Here is a 16,572-nt window from a genome sequence, read left to right as displayed (position 1 = left end):
TAAAGCAAAAAAATTTCCGCGTTAAACTTGATACTATAATTCAGGCCAGTGCACAAAGATCCCTATGCTATTATTTACTTCTATGTACTTTTTTTTACAAATGATATTCTGCTTACATTAATGTAACCATGAAATAGGAATTAAATAGATGTAAAAGCAGAAAGGATGAGTCAAGGGTAAGGTTCATGTGTTATGCATGAAATAAAGACTTGTTGACTAAGAGGTGAAAATGATAATACTGATGTCTTATGGACAAGGGAGAAATAAAAGGAGAAAAGGGTAAAATTTTTTGGACAACAAACAATAAAAATATGTTGACTGGTCTTCCATTCCAGCTTTTATTGGTGTTCTTTGATTCAGCTCTTACTTTAGAAAGAATTTGTCTATTAAAAGGAGCTCGTCGTGAACTGCAAATATGTTGCTTGCACAATCCCAGCTACATTGATCTCTTTATTCATTTGGCCTCCAGAAGCCACAGCTGACAAATAAGACAGACAATTGAGCATGATAGGTGTTGGGATTTGGGGGTCCAGGGGTCTTGTAGATGATTTCCTGTGTTGTATAAGTAGCAGCACTTGGACCTCCTGGTGGCTTCCGTTCTAGAAGAGCACAGTTACCTAAAATACTGTTATTTAAGTATTTAGGTGTGTTATAATAAGACTCTGTGTTATCACCATAAATCCACTACAGGTTTTAGAAGATGGAATTTGAACTTGAGGGTAGAACTACATTGGGTAGTCTGGCCTTTGGTACTTCACATTTATCAGTCATATTAGAGCTTTGGTTGGTTCTATAGGGTACTTATGGACCTTTCGAAATATATTCTTTGTCTTATACCAGAAAGGGCTAATTTTTTCTTGAGGAGGGATAAAGCTAACTTGACTGATACAAGTGCAGGGGATGATGCATTCCTTTCCGTTCTACAGACATCTCTGTTACCCATATGGTTATGTCTGAATTTCTTCCACTACCTTTGATGTGCTTAAAAGTTGGTTTTAAATATTGATTTATGCCTTCCCGCCCTTACCCCTAGTCTTACTCACTTCCGTACATATTCTCTTCTTGTAAAACACGAGATATAAATGAGGTTCTTACATATGTTTAGGGATTTAAGAGATCCGAGTTCTATGTTACACACTCTCGTAGTTTCACCCATTTGCTCTTAACACAAGCCTGTGCTGCCACCACCCCAACTACTCATTTTTCCTTGTGCTGAAAAGCAGAATATCGAAACCTTTCTGACCACTAAAATAGCATTGCACGTCTATTAAAGCACATACACCTACCTACACTTTTCCCCGCTCTGGACTGGAATGAACTGAGAAATGAAAAATGTTATATAAATCTAACCCTTGCTATTTGTTGTTATCATTGTGATGGTTACTTTTCATTATTTCTGTTATTATTTTTATTGATTCCTTTTTACTTCCTCTCCTTTTCAGACACAGCTTATGAGATGGCTTCAGGCCCAACTTACATTCTCATCATTCCCAGTGGGAGGGAAAGAACTCCTTCGACTTGAAATCACATAAAGAACAGCCTGGGATTTAGGTTTTAGATTCTGGCTGAGTTCCAACTTGAGCCTTCCTTTGACCCAGTTCTCCCCATAGTTTGCTGGAACCTTACTGCTTCATATTAATGGTCCCATAGGTAGTTTGGTACTAAAATTCCTCCACTGGATTTGGTTTGTTTGCTTCTTTCTCGCACAGGAAACTGGATGCCTTCATCTATGATGCAGCAGTGCTGAACTACATGGCAGGCAGAGATGAAGGCTGCAAGCTGGTGACCATTGGCAGTGGAAAGGTCTTTGCTTCCACTGGTTACGGCATTGCCATCCAAAAAGATTCTGGGTGGAAGCGCCAGGTGGACCTCGCTATCCTGCAGCTCTTCGGAGATGGTGAGTTAAAGAAAGGGAAAGTGCCTACTTGGCCTCTTCTGCTAGCCAGTCCAAAACATCGGCACCTCTTCTTTTTTCATTCATCTAACCCCTGCATTTCCAGCCATAACAAAGTACCACGAATAGAGTGGCTTAAATAATGGAAATATATTGTCCTATAGTTCTGGAGTCCAGAAATTCAAGATCAAAATGTTCATTGGTTTCTCTTGAGGGCTGCAAGGGAGAATCTGTTCGATTCCTCTTCCTAGCGTATGGTGGTTTCCTGGTGACCTTGAGCGTTCCTCGACTGTAGATGCCTTACCCCATCTCTACTTCCATGTCCAGGTGGCCTCTCTCCGTGTGCATGTTTTCCCTTTGTACGTGTCTGTGTCCAATTTTCCCCTTTTTTAACTACACCAGTTACATTGGATTAGGGCCCCGCTCTATTCCAGAATGGCTTCATCTTAACTAATTACATCTGCAGTGACTCTATTTCCAAATAAAGTCACATTCCAAGGAACTGGGGTTAAGACTTCAACATATGAATTTAGGGAAGGTCACAATTCAACCCATGACAGGGTGAAAGATGAGACAGAGGATTAAAGTAGTTGGTGAAGGAGCTGTGTTTCAGGATTGCAGGCCATCATCAAACCTTCAGGAATAAAGTAAGAGAGGCTGGCATTAGATGTTCTGAACAGACATCTCACATGTGACCAAAGTAGATGGAACTTTGGAAAGGTCTCTGCTTTTTATGTGCCCAGAGAAAGAGCAGAGAAATAATCAACTTGTGGCCATCTACTCGTTCTTCCCTCTTTCTCTCCCATCTTGCTCTCTTTCAGCTGGAAGAGGTAAGAGGCAAGGCTCAGGTCCTCAGAGGCTGACATCATAAAATATTCCCCAGTGACATTCCAGCAGCAGACTGAGCAGCCAACCTGCCTTGAGAAAATTTCATCTCCTATTTCATTATAGCATATCTTCTGCATCCCTTTTCATTTTGTCGTTCAACGTACCTCCTTCTCCTGTTAGCCTCACGGAAGCTAATCCAGTTAGGGATGAGCAACTTGACTCTACTTGGCCCCACAGGCCATCAGCCAAGCAGTTCTCTAAATCACCTCTGCAGAATCTTTCCTGCTAGGGATAAGAATCAGAAGAGTACAGCGGAATTTCAGACTCCAGGTGGAGTCGGTTGCTCCACTAGTTAGGAAAATCATAGTTTGATCAAAGAAGTGAGTAAAAAGTGACTTGATTAACATTGGAAACAGGAGGGCATTGTGGCTGGAGTGTTAACCAGACATTTTGGTATAAGAGCTTCTGTGATTTTTAAGTAGCTGTCACTTAAAGACAATAACAGAGCTCTATCTCTAAGGAAGAGCAGCAGCAGATGATTTATAAAGGTGGCCAAAGCCCTAGTCAGACTATGCAAAGTTCACATTTGAAACCAAACCAGAACTGCTAGAACTAGTGATTTTCTTTATGAGATTTTCAGAATTTTACTCGTCTAGAATTGCATGCATTCGAGGGCACATGGTTGGTTTGTTTGTTTGTTTGTTTTCCTTTTGTCTAGGATTTCTAAATCCTAGTAACCAGTGAAATGAATCAAGATTATTAAAACCTGACATGAATTGAGATTATCAAAGGTCCCTCAAGCAGTGTCAAAAGGAGGCACGTCTGAATTTAGTGGTCTCATTTTATTCATGTTTACTCCCCTTTATATTTTCCTCTACATAAGAGACCAGTAAGTCCGAGGGCCCCTATGGAATCAATCAATGTCTCTGTTGATCTCTGTCTCTCCTCCCCACACCCAGTCTGCTTCGTTCAATTTTTTAAGAACAGTTTTCCGAATCACTTGTTTGATGACGTTATTCCTCACTTTCTACAAAGTAAAGTGCTAAGTGCTTAGTCTGGTGCTCAAGTCCTTAGCAATTTTGCCTCGACCTTTTTTATTCATCTTCCTTTGCCTACTATTATTCTGTCTGAACTGTTCTGCATGCTTTTCCCTAAACAAGGCTTGTGATTTCCCACCTTCCTCCCATCAGTGATGCTATTTCTGCTGCCTGGAGTGCCTTTTCATACCGTATAAGTTAAAATTCACCCATTCACCATGCCCGCCTCCAAGTCCTGGCTCCCACATGAAAACCCACTGGCCACCCCCCCACACACACAAAATTACTCTAATTTGAACTCTTGTTACCTGCATATAGCTTATCATATCAATTATTTATATACTAATTTACACTGTATAGATAATGGAAGGCAGAGGTAATGTCTCATATCTTTGTATTATCTGCAGTACCCACATTAAGTTCTCATTGAATACTCGTAGACTACATTGACGAATTACTTTTTATTGGTATTAATAAAATTACTGTTAACTTTATTAATTTTCTTTCTTTATGTCTCTGTCTCTTTCTTATGTTTTTCTCTCTCTTCCTAATACCCATCATGTCTCCTTTCCTCTTCTCCTCTCCTCTCTTCTCTCTTTACCTATTCTCCTTTCTGCCCCGTCTCCAGGGGAGATGGAAGAGCTGGAAGCCCTCTGGCTCACTGGCATTTGCCACAATGAGAAGAATGAGGTCATGAGCAGCCAACTGGACATTGACAACATGGCGGGTGTCTTCTACATGTTGGGTGCAGCCATGGCTCTCAGCCTCATCACCTTCATCTGCGAGCACCTTTTCTACTGGCAGTTCCGGCATTGCTTTATGGGTGTCTGTTCTGGCAAGCCTGGCATGGTCTTCTCCATCAGCAGAGTAAGTGCTTTGATGCGGGTACCTGGGGCCTATGAAGGACGGCTTAGTCTGGCACTGTACAAAGCAGAGAGACCCAGCGGGGCACTCGCTCCAGCCTTATGTTGCTAAAGCAAGAAACCACATCCTATACATTTCCCCAGGGGTTGGGTGATATAATTTCAGGTAGCTCAAAACATAGGCAATGCTATTTTTCCTTCAAGAAACAGCTTTCTGTGTAGGGTTGGGAGCATTTGGTTCTCAATAAGACCTATCAAAATAAAAAAATTGACCTTTTAACAAATGTTTTTCATCACCATTAATTAATTCTATATAGGCTATATTAATTATTTAATCCTTTCTAAAAAATAACATTTCTAAATCACATTTCTAAAATTCACAGTTTTATTTAAATAGTGAAATGTAATATATCTCTCTTATTCTAACATACAAAGGTATATTATTGCTTCATTGTTCCACTCTGTGTTTTAACCATGTATGAGTTATGGGGAGTTAAAGAACTTAACAGAACCTTCAGAAAAAAGTCCTAACCCATAAGAAATTTACATTCTAGAAACTTCCTTAATTGGAAGAAAGTATAACTCTAAAGTTGTTCTTTATTTAGATTTCTTCTATGTTTCTGGTCCAAAGTGAGGATTCAGAACAGTTTTGAATATGAACAGAAGGTCATAAGGAAGAGCGAAAAGGGGCGGGGGGGGCATCTTTTGATTTTGTTAATAAAGTTATGGGATTCATTCATGAGAAGTGAACTCAAATGTCCTTTTGGAATAGAGTTCTGGATTTCAGATATGAGCTACTTTGGCTCAAATGCAGTTATATAAGAAAATGAATTTCTCATTAAATCATTCTACCTTTTGATAATTTTCATGTAGTATTTTAGTGATAGAGAATAATTTCCTCTCTGGCTATTAGTTGATTCAGGCTGTTGAGTAACACAGAAGCAGGAGGATGGAACTTGTGGCCCCTGAGTCATGTTTTATTCCTTAGGTGGCCCTTCTCTAAGGTCCCACATAGGGTGATGGCAGAAACAGTGAGAGCTGGTGACCCGTAGTAGAAATCATAGCCCTTAGACATAATCGGTGCCTGTGGAAGCAAAATGTGTGGCATTTTCCCCTGGCCCTAATCCAGAAGGTTTAGAAAGGAGGCCTGAGAAAGAAAGTAGAATAACCTTACCTTGAAGACCTTCTATCTCCTTGCTGCCCTCTGGGACAGTGAGGTTTATCTCATCTAAACCTTCTTCTTTGCTATTTAGCTGCCATTCTCCTTCCTAACTTCCTCTCCTCTCATCTCCATCCACTGGGACAACTTCCCGTTCCAAATTAACCCCCTTTGTTTTAAAAACACAATTCAAATGGCCTCCTCTTCAAATATCTTCCCTTGTCAGGGAGAAAGTTCCATATTTGTCCACCTTTCAAGGCAGGGAGCAAGAAATTAGCAGGAGGCTGGCTTGACCTTAGATTTGAACCCAACCCATTCCCACTCCTGGACTGCTGCTGTTCTTGAAGGCCCTATTCACAGGGAGTTCTCGATCAATACTAATGTGTTAAGATGTTAATGTTTATGATAAAATTAAGTGAGTGAGAAAGTATAAGAAGGAAACCAGGAGCTAAAGAGAAAATAAGTGAGAGAATTCAACAAGGGAATTATTTATTCCTCTTTAGTACTTGATATCTGCCCCAGCTCTTCCCTCCCACAGTGCAAGGCCCAGCAGGAGAAAAATCCTTTTCTGACCCCAGGGCTTCCTAATTTTCTCTGTGAATTTGGTTCATGCTTGGCTCAAGAAGAGAACTGCTCAGCTGTTATTTGGTGATCAAAATTCTAAAAGCTGCTCAAAATTTGTCAGAGCTGGAAAAGAGTGACAATTGTGAGCCACTGAGCTCCCCTGTGCTTCACTGCCGGCCAAGGGTGGCCAGCCAGAGTAGAACAGTCTCAACATCTGCAGAACATTGCTGATGACCTCCGGGAACCCGACACTATTTTTTGCTATTGGTTGATACCAGGGCATCATCTTTAAGATGTGAAAACCTGGGCATAGAAAAGAAAGTGAGTGCAAGTCAGTAACGTAAGTCAAGGCAAGAATGTCATGCCTTGCGATTTCTTCCTGTTTGCTCAAGTCACTGGGTGTAGCCATGCCCCCTCTCAAGAGCCAGGCCACACGACCTTAACTCATGATAGAAGACCTCCTAAATGCAGGGGGATAAATCAGGCAAGCTTCTAGCCATGTCTTTCTGTGAGTATATAAGACTGTCTTCCCTGACTTTTCTTACTCAGTTAGGCAATTACTAAGCGGGGAGAGGAGAGCGTTCTTTATAGTCACTTTTAGCCTCACTGGATAACTAATCCAGCCATCCTCTTCTTCAGGGTATCTACAGCTGCATCCATGGAGTGGCTATCGAGGAGCGCCAATCTGTGATGAATTCCCCCACCGCGACCATGAACAACACACACTCCAACATCCTGCGCCTGCTCCGCACGGCCAAGAACATGGCTAACCTGTCTGGTGTGAACGGCTCCCCACAGAGCGCCCTGGACTTCATTCGTCGCGAGTCATCCGTCTACGACATCTCCGAGCACCGTCGCAGCTTCACGCACTCTGACTGCAAATCCTACAACAACCCTCCCTGCGAGGAGAACCTCTTCAGCGACTACATCAGCGAGGTAGAGAGAACTTTTGGTAACCTGCAGCTGAAGGACAGCAACGTGTACCAAGATCACTATCACCACCACCACAGGCCCCACAGCATCGGCAGCGCCAGCTCCATCGACGGGCTCTACGACTGTGACAACCCACCCTTCACCACCCAGCCGAGGTCCATCAGCAAGAAGCCCTTGGACATTGGCCTCCCCTCCTCCAAACACAGCCAGCTAAGTGACCTGTACGGCAAGTTCTCCTTCAAGAGTGACCGCTACAGTGGCCACGATGACTTGATCCGCTCAGATGTGTCTGACATCTCCACCCACACGGTCACCTACGGAAATATCGAGGGCAACGCCGCCAAGAGGCGTAAGCAGCAATACAAGGACAGCCTGAAGAAGCGGCCGGCCTCGGCCAAGTCCCGGCGGGAGTTCGACGAGATCGAGCTGGCCTACCGCCGCCGGCCGCCCCGCTCCCCTGACCACAAGCGCTACTTCAGGGACAAGGAAGGGCTACGGGACTTCTATCTGGACCAGTTCCGCCCGAAGGAGAACTCGCCGCACTGGGAGCACGTGGACCTGACCGACATCTACAAGGAGCGGAGTGACGACTTCAAGCGCGACTCGGTCAGCGGAGGAGGGCCCTGTACCAACAGGTCTCACCTCAAACACGGGACGGGCGACAAACACGGCGTGGTCAGCGGGGTCCCGGCACCCTGGGAGAAGAACCTGACCAACGTGGAGTGGGAGGACCGCTCTGGGGGCAACTTCTGCCGCAGCTGCCCCTCGAAGCTGCACAACTACTCCGCCGCGGTGGCAGGGCAGAACTCGGGCCGGCAGGCGTGCATCCGCTGCGAGGCGTGCAAGAAGGCAGGGAACCTGTATGACATCAGCGAGGACAACTCCCTGCAGGAGCTGGACCAGCCGGCTGCGCCGGTGGCGGTGACGTCCAACGCCTCCACCACCAAGTACCCCCAGAGCCCGACTAACTCCAAGGCCCAGAAGAAGAACCGAAACAAACTGCGCCGGCAGCATTCCTACGACACCTTCGTGGACCTGCAGAAGGAAGAAGCCGCCTTGGCCCCACGCAGCGTGAGCCTGAAAGACAAGGGCCGTTTCGTGGATGGGAGTCCCTACGCCCACATGTTTGAGATGCCAGCTGGTGAGAGCACCTTTGCCAACAACAAGTCCTCAGTGCCCACTGCCGGACACCACCACCACAACAACCCCGGCAGCGGCTACATGCTCAGCAAGTCGCTCTACCCTGACCGGGTCACGCAAAACCCTTTCATCCCCACTTTTGGGGACGACCAGTGCTTGCTCCATGGCAGCAAATCCTACTTCTTCAGGCAGCCCACGGTGGCGGGGGCGCCGAAAGCCAGGCCGGACTTCCGCGCCCTTGTCACCAACAAGCCGGTGGTCTCGGCCCTTCATGGGGCTGTGCCAGGCCGTTTCCAGAAAGACATCTGTATAGGGAACCAGTCCAACCCCTGTGTGCCTAACAACAAAAACCCCAGGGCTTTCAATGGCTCCAGCAATGGTCATGTATATGAGAAACTTTCTAGTATTGAGTCTGATGTCTGAGTGAGGAAAGAGGTTAAGGTGGGTACGGGAGGGCAGGGCTGTGGGCGTGTGGTGCGCATGTCACGGAGGGTGACAGGGGTGAACTTGGTTCCCATTTGCTCCTTTCTCGTTTTAATTTATTTATGGGATCCTGGAGTTCTGATTCCTTCTGAGGGCAATCCTGGCGACCAACACGGTCTCTCCTCCCTTTCCATTTCACTCCTCCTTCCTCCATCTGTCAGTCATTCCTGGTTCCATTAGAGGATGCAGTGGGCTCACTCAGCAGGAGAGGCCAGAGTGGAGAAGGGAAGCTGCTCGTGAGCTTCCTCCGAGCATGTGAGGCTTCAGAACTCTGTCACCCACTTCGAGTGAAGCAAGGAGAAGCAAAAGGAGGCCACGTGAGCACAGGATAGCTCTTTCCAAACTGATCTTTATGTTTTGATGAGGAGGCAAAAATTCAAATAAGACCGTTTATCATACTTGCCTGTGAATGTAGAGCGGCTTTTGCTAAATTCTTTTTGCTTAGATGGCATCTGTTGAGGGATCATGTGCCAAGCAGAGGGTGGGAGGCCATGTGTGTTGGTATATAAGCCAAAAAAAAAATGTTTACTTCAATTCCATGAGACGCATGACTGGTGAACTGGAACAAAAGGTCATTGGAGGATGACAGGAATTGCATCACAGCCGTCTTTCATGGATGGACTGCGTGTGCATGTACAGCCGTGTACGCTTACACACGTGTAGTCTATACATGCATGTGGTCAGGGGCCTATAGATGTAGAGGAGGCAACCTTGACTCTTGTTTCTTTCAATATCCCTAAGCAACATGCTTGTTTTGGCTTATGTACAAACAGAGATGGTCATATGTTACCTGAATTTTGGCTGACTCTCCCCTTCACCCTTCCTGAATGAGGAGAATGGAAGTTCTTGAAAGAGAAGATTCTGTGGCTTGGACCAAAAGGTGGTGAACAGTCCTATAAGAGCAAGGTACAAAAGTAATTCCTCAAATTGCCAATACTTAAAACCCGTTTTGGACAAGGACTTGCCAGGAAGGCTAAAGGGAAACAGAAGTAGCCATGATTCTTTTGCCCACGCTTGGGAGCAAAAACAATTATAAAGCTCTTCGAGCTCTTTAGACCCCCAGTTGGTCACGGTTTCGGGAGGAGCTAAGTAAGGCTTTGAAGAATAGAGGAGTCATTTGTGACAGGGTAAGTGAGAGAGGGGGATGTTTTCAATGCTTTGATCCCTTCTTACTTAACCTGGAGCTAGGAGAGCAAGCTTTTTCCCCCAGAATTGATCACAAATAATAGGGAACAGACAGTTACGAGGACCGAGCTTGCTTGAGCACAGCTCAGGAGGCATGGAGAGAAGGGAAGAGATTTGGAACTGGGAGGGTGGGAGGGGTGGGACTTCCCCGCTACCCTGTCGGGTCTGGCTCCCTGAGAAGTGACATTGAGCTCAGTGTGAACACTCTAGGTAGAAGCCCTTCCACCTTTCTGCAACACCTCCTTCCCTCCCAGATTGTACCATTCGAGAATAAAAAATATATATATATATAAATATATTTATATAAATATATATATATATATATATATATGTAAAACTCCAGGGATGAAGGTACTGGCAGATGTGATGCCCCTTTCACTAAAAGTTGGAAACTTGAGAAAGGAAATGAATATTTGGCACTGCCAGTTCCGAAACTTGGGGTAGGGGTGTTCCGTGGGTCAGTTCCACTGCCCTGCCATCCTCCCTTCACACAGGGTGGCAGCCAGAGCTGTTTGTTCGGAAGCCTGACTGCAGGATCTCCATGTTGTACACAGGACACATAAACCAGAAAGGTGCTCATCCTCCTCTGGAAGGAAGCTGCCATGTCTCTTCAAGTCACACCCTCCAGGGCTGCTCTTTGCCTTCTGTTTGCCCTGACTCACTACCCTTCCTCATTCCCCGCCCTTGACTGCGGGCCCCGCCCTCCTCCTTGATTTTTACCTCAGTATCTTTCATTTTAAAGCCAACTGAAGGCCTTGTAAAGCTTTGTTTTCTTTCTAAAACGAACCTGGGGGCAAGGGGCTGAACCTCTCACAAATTTGGAGAGAGGAGCACGGAGTGCTTTACTTTAGATTCAAGGAAAGACTTTGAGAGAGAGGACAGAGGGCGTGAGGCACCTCCAAGAGGAAGAAGGAGAAGGGCCATATAAACATTGCTTCACCCTGACTCTGTCCACGGTCAGGGGCTCCTCCCCTCACTCTTCCTCTTACCTCACCCCTTTCAAATAAAAAAAAACCAAACCAACTAACCTAGCGAACAGCAATCTAGAACAAAGGGGGCTCTGTCAGTCTCCACTGGTGACAGAAATCAAGATGGTGTTTATTTCATATGTAAATATTTTGTTTTCTAATTAATTTTGTATAGATAAAGTGTTCTCTTGTGAGTATCCAGGGTGTTGGGCTGGAGGGAGTGGGGTGGGGATGGGAATGAAGGGAGAAAAGTGTTTTGTTATGGGTTTTCATTTTCCATTGGGGGAATTGTTTCGTATGGCTTTTGCTTTAGGGTGTCTGGAAAAAAGTGAATGCTAATGGAGGCCACTGTGGTGAAGACCAGGGAAAAGGAATTCATGTCCATGCCTCCCCGCCTCACCAGTCATCTTACTGGTCTGTGAGAAGTGTTCATGCCCCTCGGCCTGGGATTAGCAAAGGGTCCAGTTTGGCTCCAAACAAACCCGGGGTCCAGCTCCTACCTTCTAGGCAGAATGTAGATTACCAGCATTTCATGCAAAGTCAAGCTGGAGGCACCATATTTTCCCTGTCTGTATCTAGGGTAGGAAAGATTCCCAGGGCTTAAACCAGAATTGAGGTCAAATTAACCTCTTACCCTTGATGTGGCTGAGAGGTTTCAGAAAGCTCAGCCCTAAGTCACTCTTCTTTCTAGCACCTGGGCACTGCCCCTCTCCCTGCCCCCACCCTCGCTCCTTGGAAATCAGCACAGCGAGTACACCTAGAAAATTTCCACTAGGTCTACTTTTTGAAACGTGTGATATCTGGTTACAAGGAGGTAGCACTAGATACTTGTCTTACAAATTCACGTGCTTTCCGAAAAGATTACCAGACCCTCTCAAAATCCAGTGACCAGATGATTCCCTTAGAAAGGTTGCAGGTGTTGGTTTTAGAGGCAGAAGGGTGGGTCTGTGAGCGATGGTGCCATCAGTGACTTTATATTTGCCTGTCCTCATTTCTGCCATCAGGAGGGTGCCGTTTGCCTCAAGCCAGGTATTCATAACCTGACCTTGGGTTAGCCAGACAAATAGAATTTCTTTTACTAGACTTTTGGCTTTGTGAAGGGTAGCAGCCTCTCTCTCTTTACCACAGGCTGAAATTTCCAAATGCATTTACCCAAGATACTATGTTACATTTTTTCCTATGTTCCCATCATCAAAAGCTGTCAGTTGGATAATTTTATCTTTCTAAACCCCCCTTTTTTTTTGCCCCATTTGGTCCCTTCTCTCCAACTGGATGATCGAATTGGGACCTAATCAGATATTCATGGCCTGCTCAAGAAAACGTAAAGAAAGGAAGGCTGAGCATCATCAAGTTCTAGGTGTTACTTTATTCCAAAATAACAAACTAGTAAAATGCATGAGGATGAATGCATCAATAAGCCCCATCTGTTCCACAATGGGTCTGGACAAAGACGTAATCTACAAAACTGTGAGATTCCACAGACACCTCAAGAGCACCAATTGTTCCAATTTTCTTTAGAATCCATGCTTTCTATCTTTTTGTGTCCACTATTATTTCCTTTCACTGCGGAAGAGGGTTGGTGGGTGCAGTCCTGTATCACTTTTTTTCAGCGATGATGCTTAAATCTCAGCATTTCTACCCACCTCAGCTAATCTGATCCTTGAATTTGCCTGCGTCAAGAATGTGCACACCGTTCAGAGTGATGCATGTACAGTGGATCTTGTAATTTCAAAGTATGTCACTGTGTATTCTCATACAGAATGTAGGAAACATCCTTCCCTGTACTGGCCACCCGTGCTGTGATTGGGGGAGGGGGGATCCCAGATGATTCCATTAAATGTTGGTGGTGTCAGTAGTGCCAAAACGCATGTGTAATGTGATAAAATAGGAGTCATCTATATAATTAAATGACTATCACCCGCCCAGTCTTCCGTGGCCATCAGGATTTGCCCAAGGGGGAATTCTCTGCATGGGAGGTGAAGAAACTGTGTTACCAAAACTGCAGTGTGCTGGTCACCTGCACATCTCATTTAAGAACTAGGGTTTCTTTGGGATTTTTTGTTTGTTTGTTTGGATGGTTGATTTAGTTGTTTCAAGATTTAGGGACAGAATAACCAGATTGTTGGGGCATTAATAGCCTTTGGAAAAAAGTTATTCCAGAACTCACTTTATTCTTTGAATCCCCATCTCTCTAAAAGAGCCCTGTCATTGCTTGACACCCTGTGTGTATCTTCTTGGTATGTTAAGAATGATTCAAATGTATGCAGAAATAATACAACTGCAGTGCTATTGATGAATGCATTAGATGTTTCCAGATATCGTGGCCATAACTTATGAGCTCGCTGAGCCCAAAGCCATATAAGAAATGTGTGCTCAGTAGACTGCCAAATACTTTGGTAGAGCATCTGCTTTTCTTCACTGGAGTGCCAGAGACTCTTCTTCCTGTCTAAGGAACTCTTTATGAATGAGAAGCAGCTAAAAGGGGGCAGTTATACTGGAATGGGTCTGGCTTTACAAATGATATATGGTCCCTAGTGTGATTTCGGAGGTCCTGAGAAGACCTACCCTTTCCATTCCCCACCCCACTCCAACTACTGGCTTCCCGTAGATTTAACACTGAGCTGTTCATCTCTCATTTAAATGAAACGAGGAAGGATGACATATTAAGCCATATTAGGGATTTATACACTTAAACACCTAGTGTACATTAAGATCCTCATTTCTTTTCCTGGGAATAAAGTAATGATACAGGAGAAGACAGAAAAAGCAAAGAACTCTAAGAGTACCAGAAAAGCGAGTAAAGATACAGGTTCTAGGGGATAAATACATTTAAACCACCTCATCCTTCACCTGCTTTTATTTAAGGCTCATGTGACACAGGAATGAGACTCCTAGCTAGGAATTATTTTCAATAAGCAGTCACAGGAATGCATAGTTTATGAATTTCTAAATTCAATACCTTGTAAGGCAGGTTAAAGACTATGACTTTTTCTGTAGAAAATGAAAGATTGATGCTTATCCTCCATTCCTTACAGGTTACTGAGTGGGCAGCTAGAAAGATCAAATTAAATTGATGTTATAATAAAAAGTTACCTTAATTATCTGTTCTCTGTTCAATTAATCTTCCAATTCAATTAATCTTCCAATTTAGCTGAATCGTACTATATGTTATACTTCCCCACCTCCACAGGGGGTGTGCGGTGATCCTGACATATACTTAACTGTTAAGGAGCTACTGGACTACCGGGTGTTACTTAACCAGTAGGCAGTTCTTTTTTAGACCTGCCAGATATTTGGGACATCACTAAAATGTAGATTTGTCAGTCTGAGAACTTTTAATACTGATCTAGACCGAGTATTCCATCCTACTTTGAGGGTTCCAGTATTATATAAACTCACAGGCTATCTGAATAACATCCCACCTCCATCTCATTCCAACCACATTGGCAGTCATGCAGGGGCCCTGTGGGTTCTAGAACTTAAAGTATATAGACCTGTTCTCATGACCAAGACCCCCTGCCCACCCTGCCCTGGCAAAAATCCTTAAATGAAAGTCAGTGCTCTTTCCATGCCTTGGAGAGGTTAGTGAAGTATGGGACTTCTAATGTACAATAATGAAGCAAGGAAAAAGAATTTTGCCCAAAGAGTAATGGGTTAGGATAGCAGTGTTGGGAATTAGTGGGAAAAGTTAGAAATCATCCACATTCCTCTGCCGGTGTGTCCATTCGCATCCATCTCAGAGCTCATCACAGTGAGTTTCTGGTGCTGTTCTGTGCTTTAAAACATAATTGCTGGTGTGGGTATGAGGGCGAGGACTCCCGGTGGGAACTGAAGGTGGAAAGCAGAGTGAATGAGTAGAATTTCCCATAGCCTTGGGACTCCGGTGTGTAGAACAGTGTTTGGGGAATTTAAAAGCACAGCACTAAGCCCACTATACACCTTTTATTTTAAAGATTTGGTCTCCATACCTTAAACCTGAACTCTCTTTGTTTGTAATTATTCCAGCATTGTGATTTAGGGGGCGGAGTACTATGCAGGAGAAAAAAATAAAAGCTCTTTAATGTAGTTAAATGTGTTATTTGAATTAAACCAATTCCGTTGAGCACATACTATGTTCCTGGGCTGGTGCTGTAAAGAATAAAAAAGACTTTAAAAATAGAGTACATTATACTCCTGTATATTATATGAATGCTAAAGTATAAAGTACTTAAATGTATATGGTATGTATGCATAAATAGGTATGTATAAATTAATATATTTATACATGCAGGCTTATTTTTTCGGGTTTCAGGGTGTGGGTCAAAGATATTATCCATTCTATTATTTTTAAAAATGCTGCAAGGATCCAGCTCTCCCCATCATGGCCAGGCCTAGACCTCTTCTTTTGTGAATTATTCTACATCTCAAAGGTAAAACTCTGAAATTCCCTCTCTGACCACAATCTTGCATTTTCTATATCTTATATGCCTTCCTTCAAGCTCCCTCTTTTGTTCTGGTCCATAAATCCCTCTGAGTTCAGGTACCTCTCTCTTTGGTCTAAACCCTTGTTCACACACATCAGCAGTGCTCACACCAGCAATCTCTTTTTCCTCTTGCCGTTCATCTCCAATAGCAGAAGATCTTAAACCGATCCCACAGAGCACAAATTCGACCCATTTAATCTACTTGGACCCTACCCACCTTGGACATCTTTTTATTTCTCTGATGCTGATTCCATGTCACATCTCCAAGTGTTCGTTAAATTTATTTTTCAGTTTATTTTTATCTACTCTCTTTCCACAGGCAGGCTTTCCTACTATGCTATTAAGAAAAGATATCTGATTTTTGAAATCTCTTGTGACCTCTCCTCTCTACTTTAAAAATCTCCTGTCCTCATTCGTCTTTCCATCCTCCCTCCCTGTCCTGGTGCCCACCTTCTTACCTCTTCAAAGGTCCACTCCAGTCAATAATACTTCCTTCTGTTGCATCTTTAATCTCTTCTGCCCATCTGCCTACCAGCATTTCTAGAAACAAATTCTACAACAGTCTTTAAAAACAAATCTTATCTCAATCCAATTAAATTCTTGAATTCATGTCCTATCTCCTTTTATTTTTTTACTTCCAAATTTCTCAAAAGGGTAGTCTTTCTTTTTTAATTCTTCATCTGATGCTCCTGACTTGACCTTTAAAATTTGGCTATGTCCTACTGTTCTACTGAAAGTACTCCATGGCAGCATTCTGATGAACTTCTTGTTACAAAATCCAAACCCTTTTTTTTTTTTTCTTGCTCTTTAGCCTCGTGGACATCAACCTAAACTTACCATCAGGAAGCGGCCCTTTCTGGTTTTCATTCTAGCCCTCCTGTCCTCTCTCTGTGTTCCCCACTGGTTCCTGCTCTTCCTCCTGTCCCCTTAGCATTGACTTGTCATGGAGTTGTGGACTTGACCTTCTTCTCCTTCTTATCTCCATGCATCTGTAGCAATATTTCTTTCTTCCACAGCTTCAGCAATTCTCTGAATGGGCATGAATGCCAAATCTT

At 43.9% G+C, this 16,572-nt stretch overlaps 1 protein-coding gene across 1 annotated transcript in view; it reads left to right on the top strand.

The window, feature by feature from the left end:
- GRIN2B (glutamate ionotropic receptor NMDA type subunit 2B) overlaps positions 1-10,187 on the top strand; it is a 385,633-nt gene extending 375,446 nt beyond the window's left edge. The window contains exons 11-13 of the mRNA XM_039876409.1: positions 1,710-1,897; positions 4,388-4,626; positions 6,985-10,187. Of these exons, the coding sequence (XP_039732343.1) occupies positions 1,710-1,897; positions 4,388-4,626; positions 6,985-8,841 (2,284 nt within the window). The 3' untranslated portion in view covers positions 8,842-10,187. The remainder of the gene's footprint in view (positions 1-1,709; positions 1,898-4,387; positions 4,627-6,984) is intronic.
- The last annotated feature ends 6,385 nt before the right edge of the window (positions 10,188-16,572 follow it).

Source organism: Pteropus medius, unplaced genomic scaffold, assembly GCF_902729225.1.
Source record: "Pteropus medius unplaced genomic scaffold, Ma_sr-lr_union100, whole genome shotgun sequence".
Taxonomy (NCBI): Eukaryota; Metazoa; Chordata; class Mammalia; order Chiroptera; family Pteropodidae; genus Pteropus; species Pteropus medius.
The sequence above is the reverse complement of the archived record's forward strand: the minus strand, read 5'-3'. Positions and strand labels throughout refer to the sequence as shown.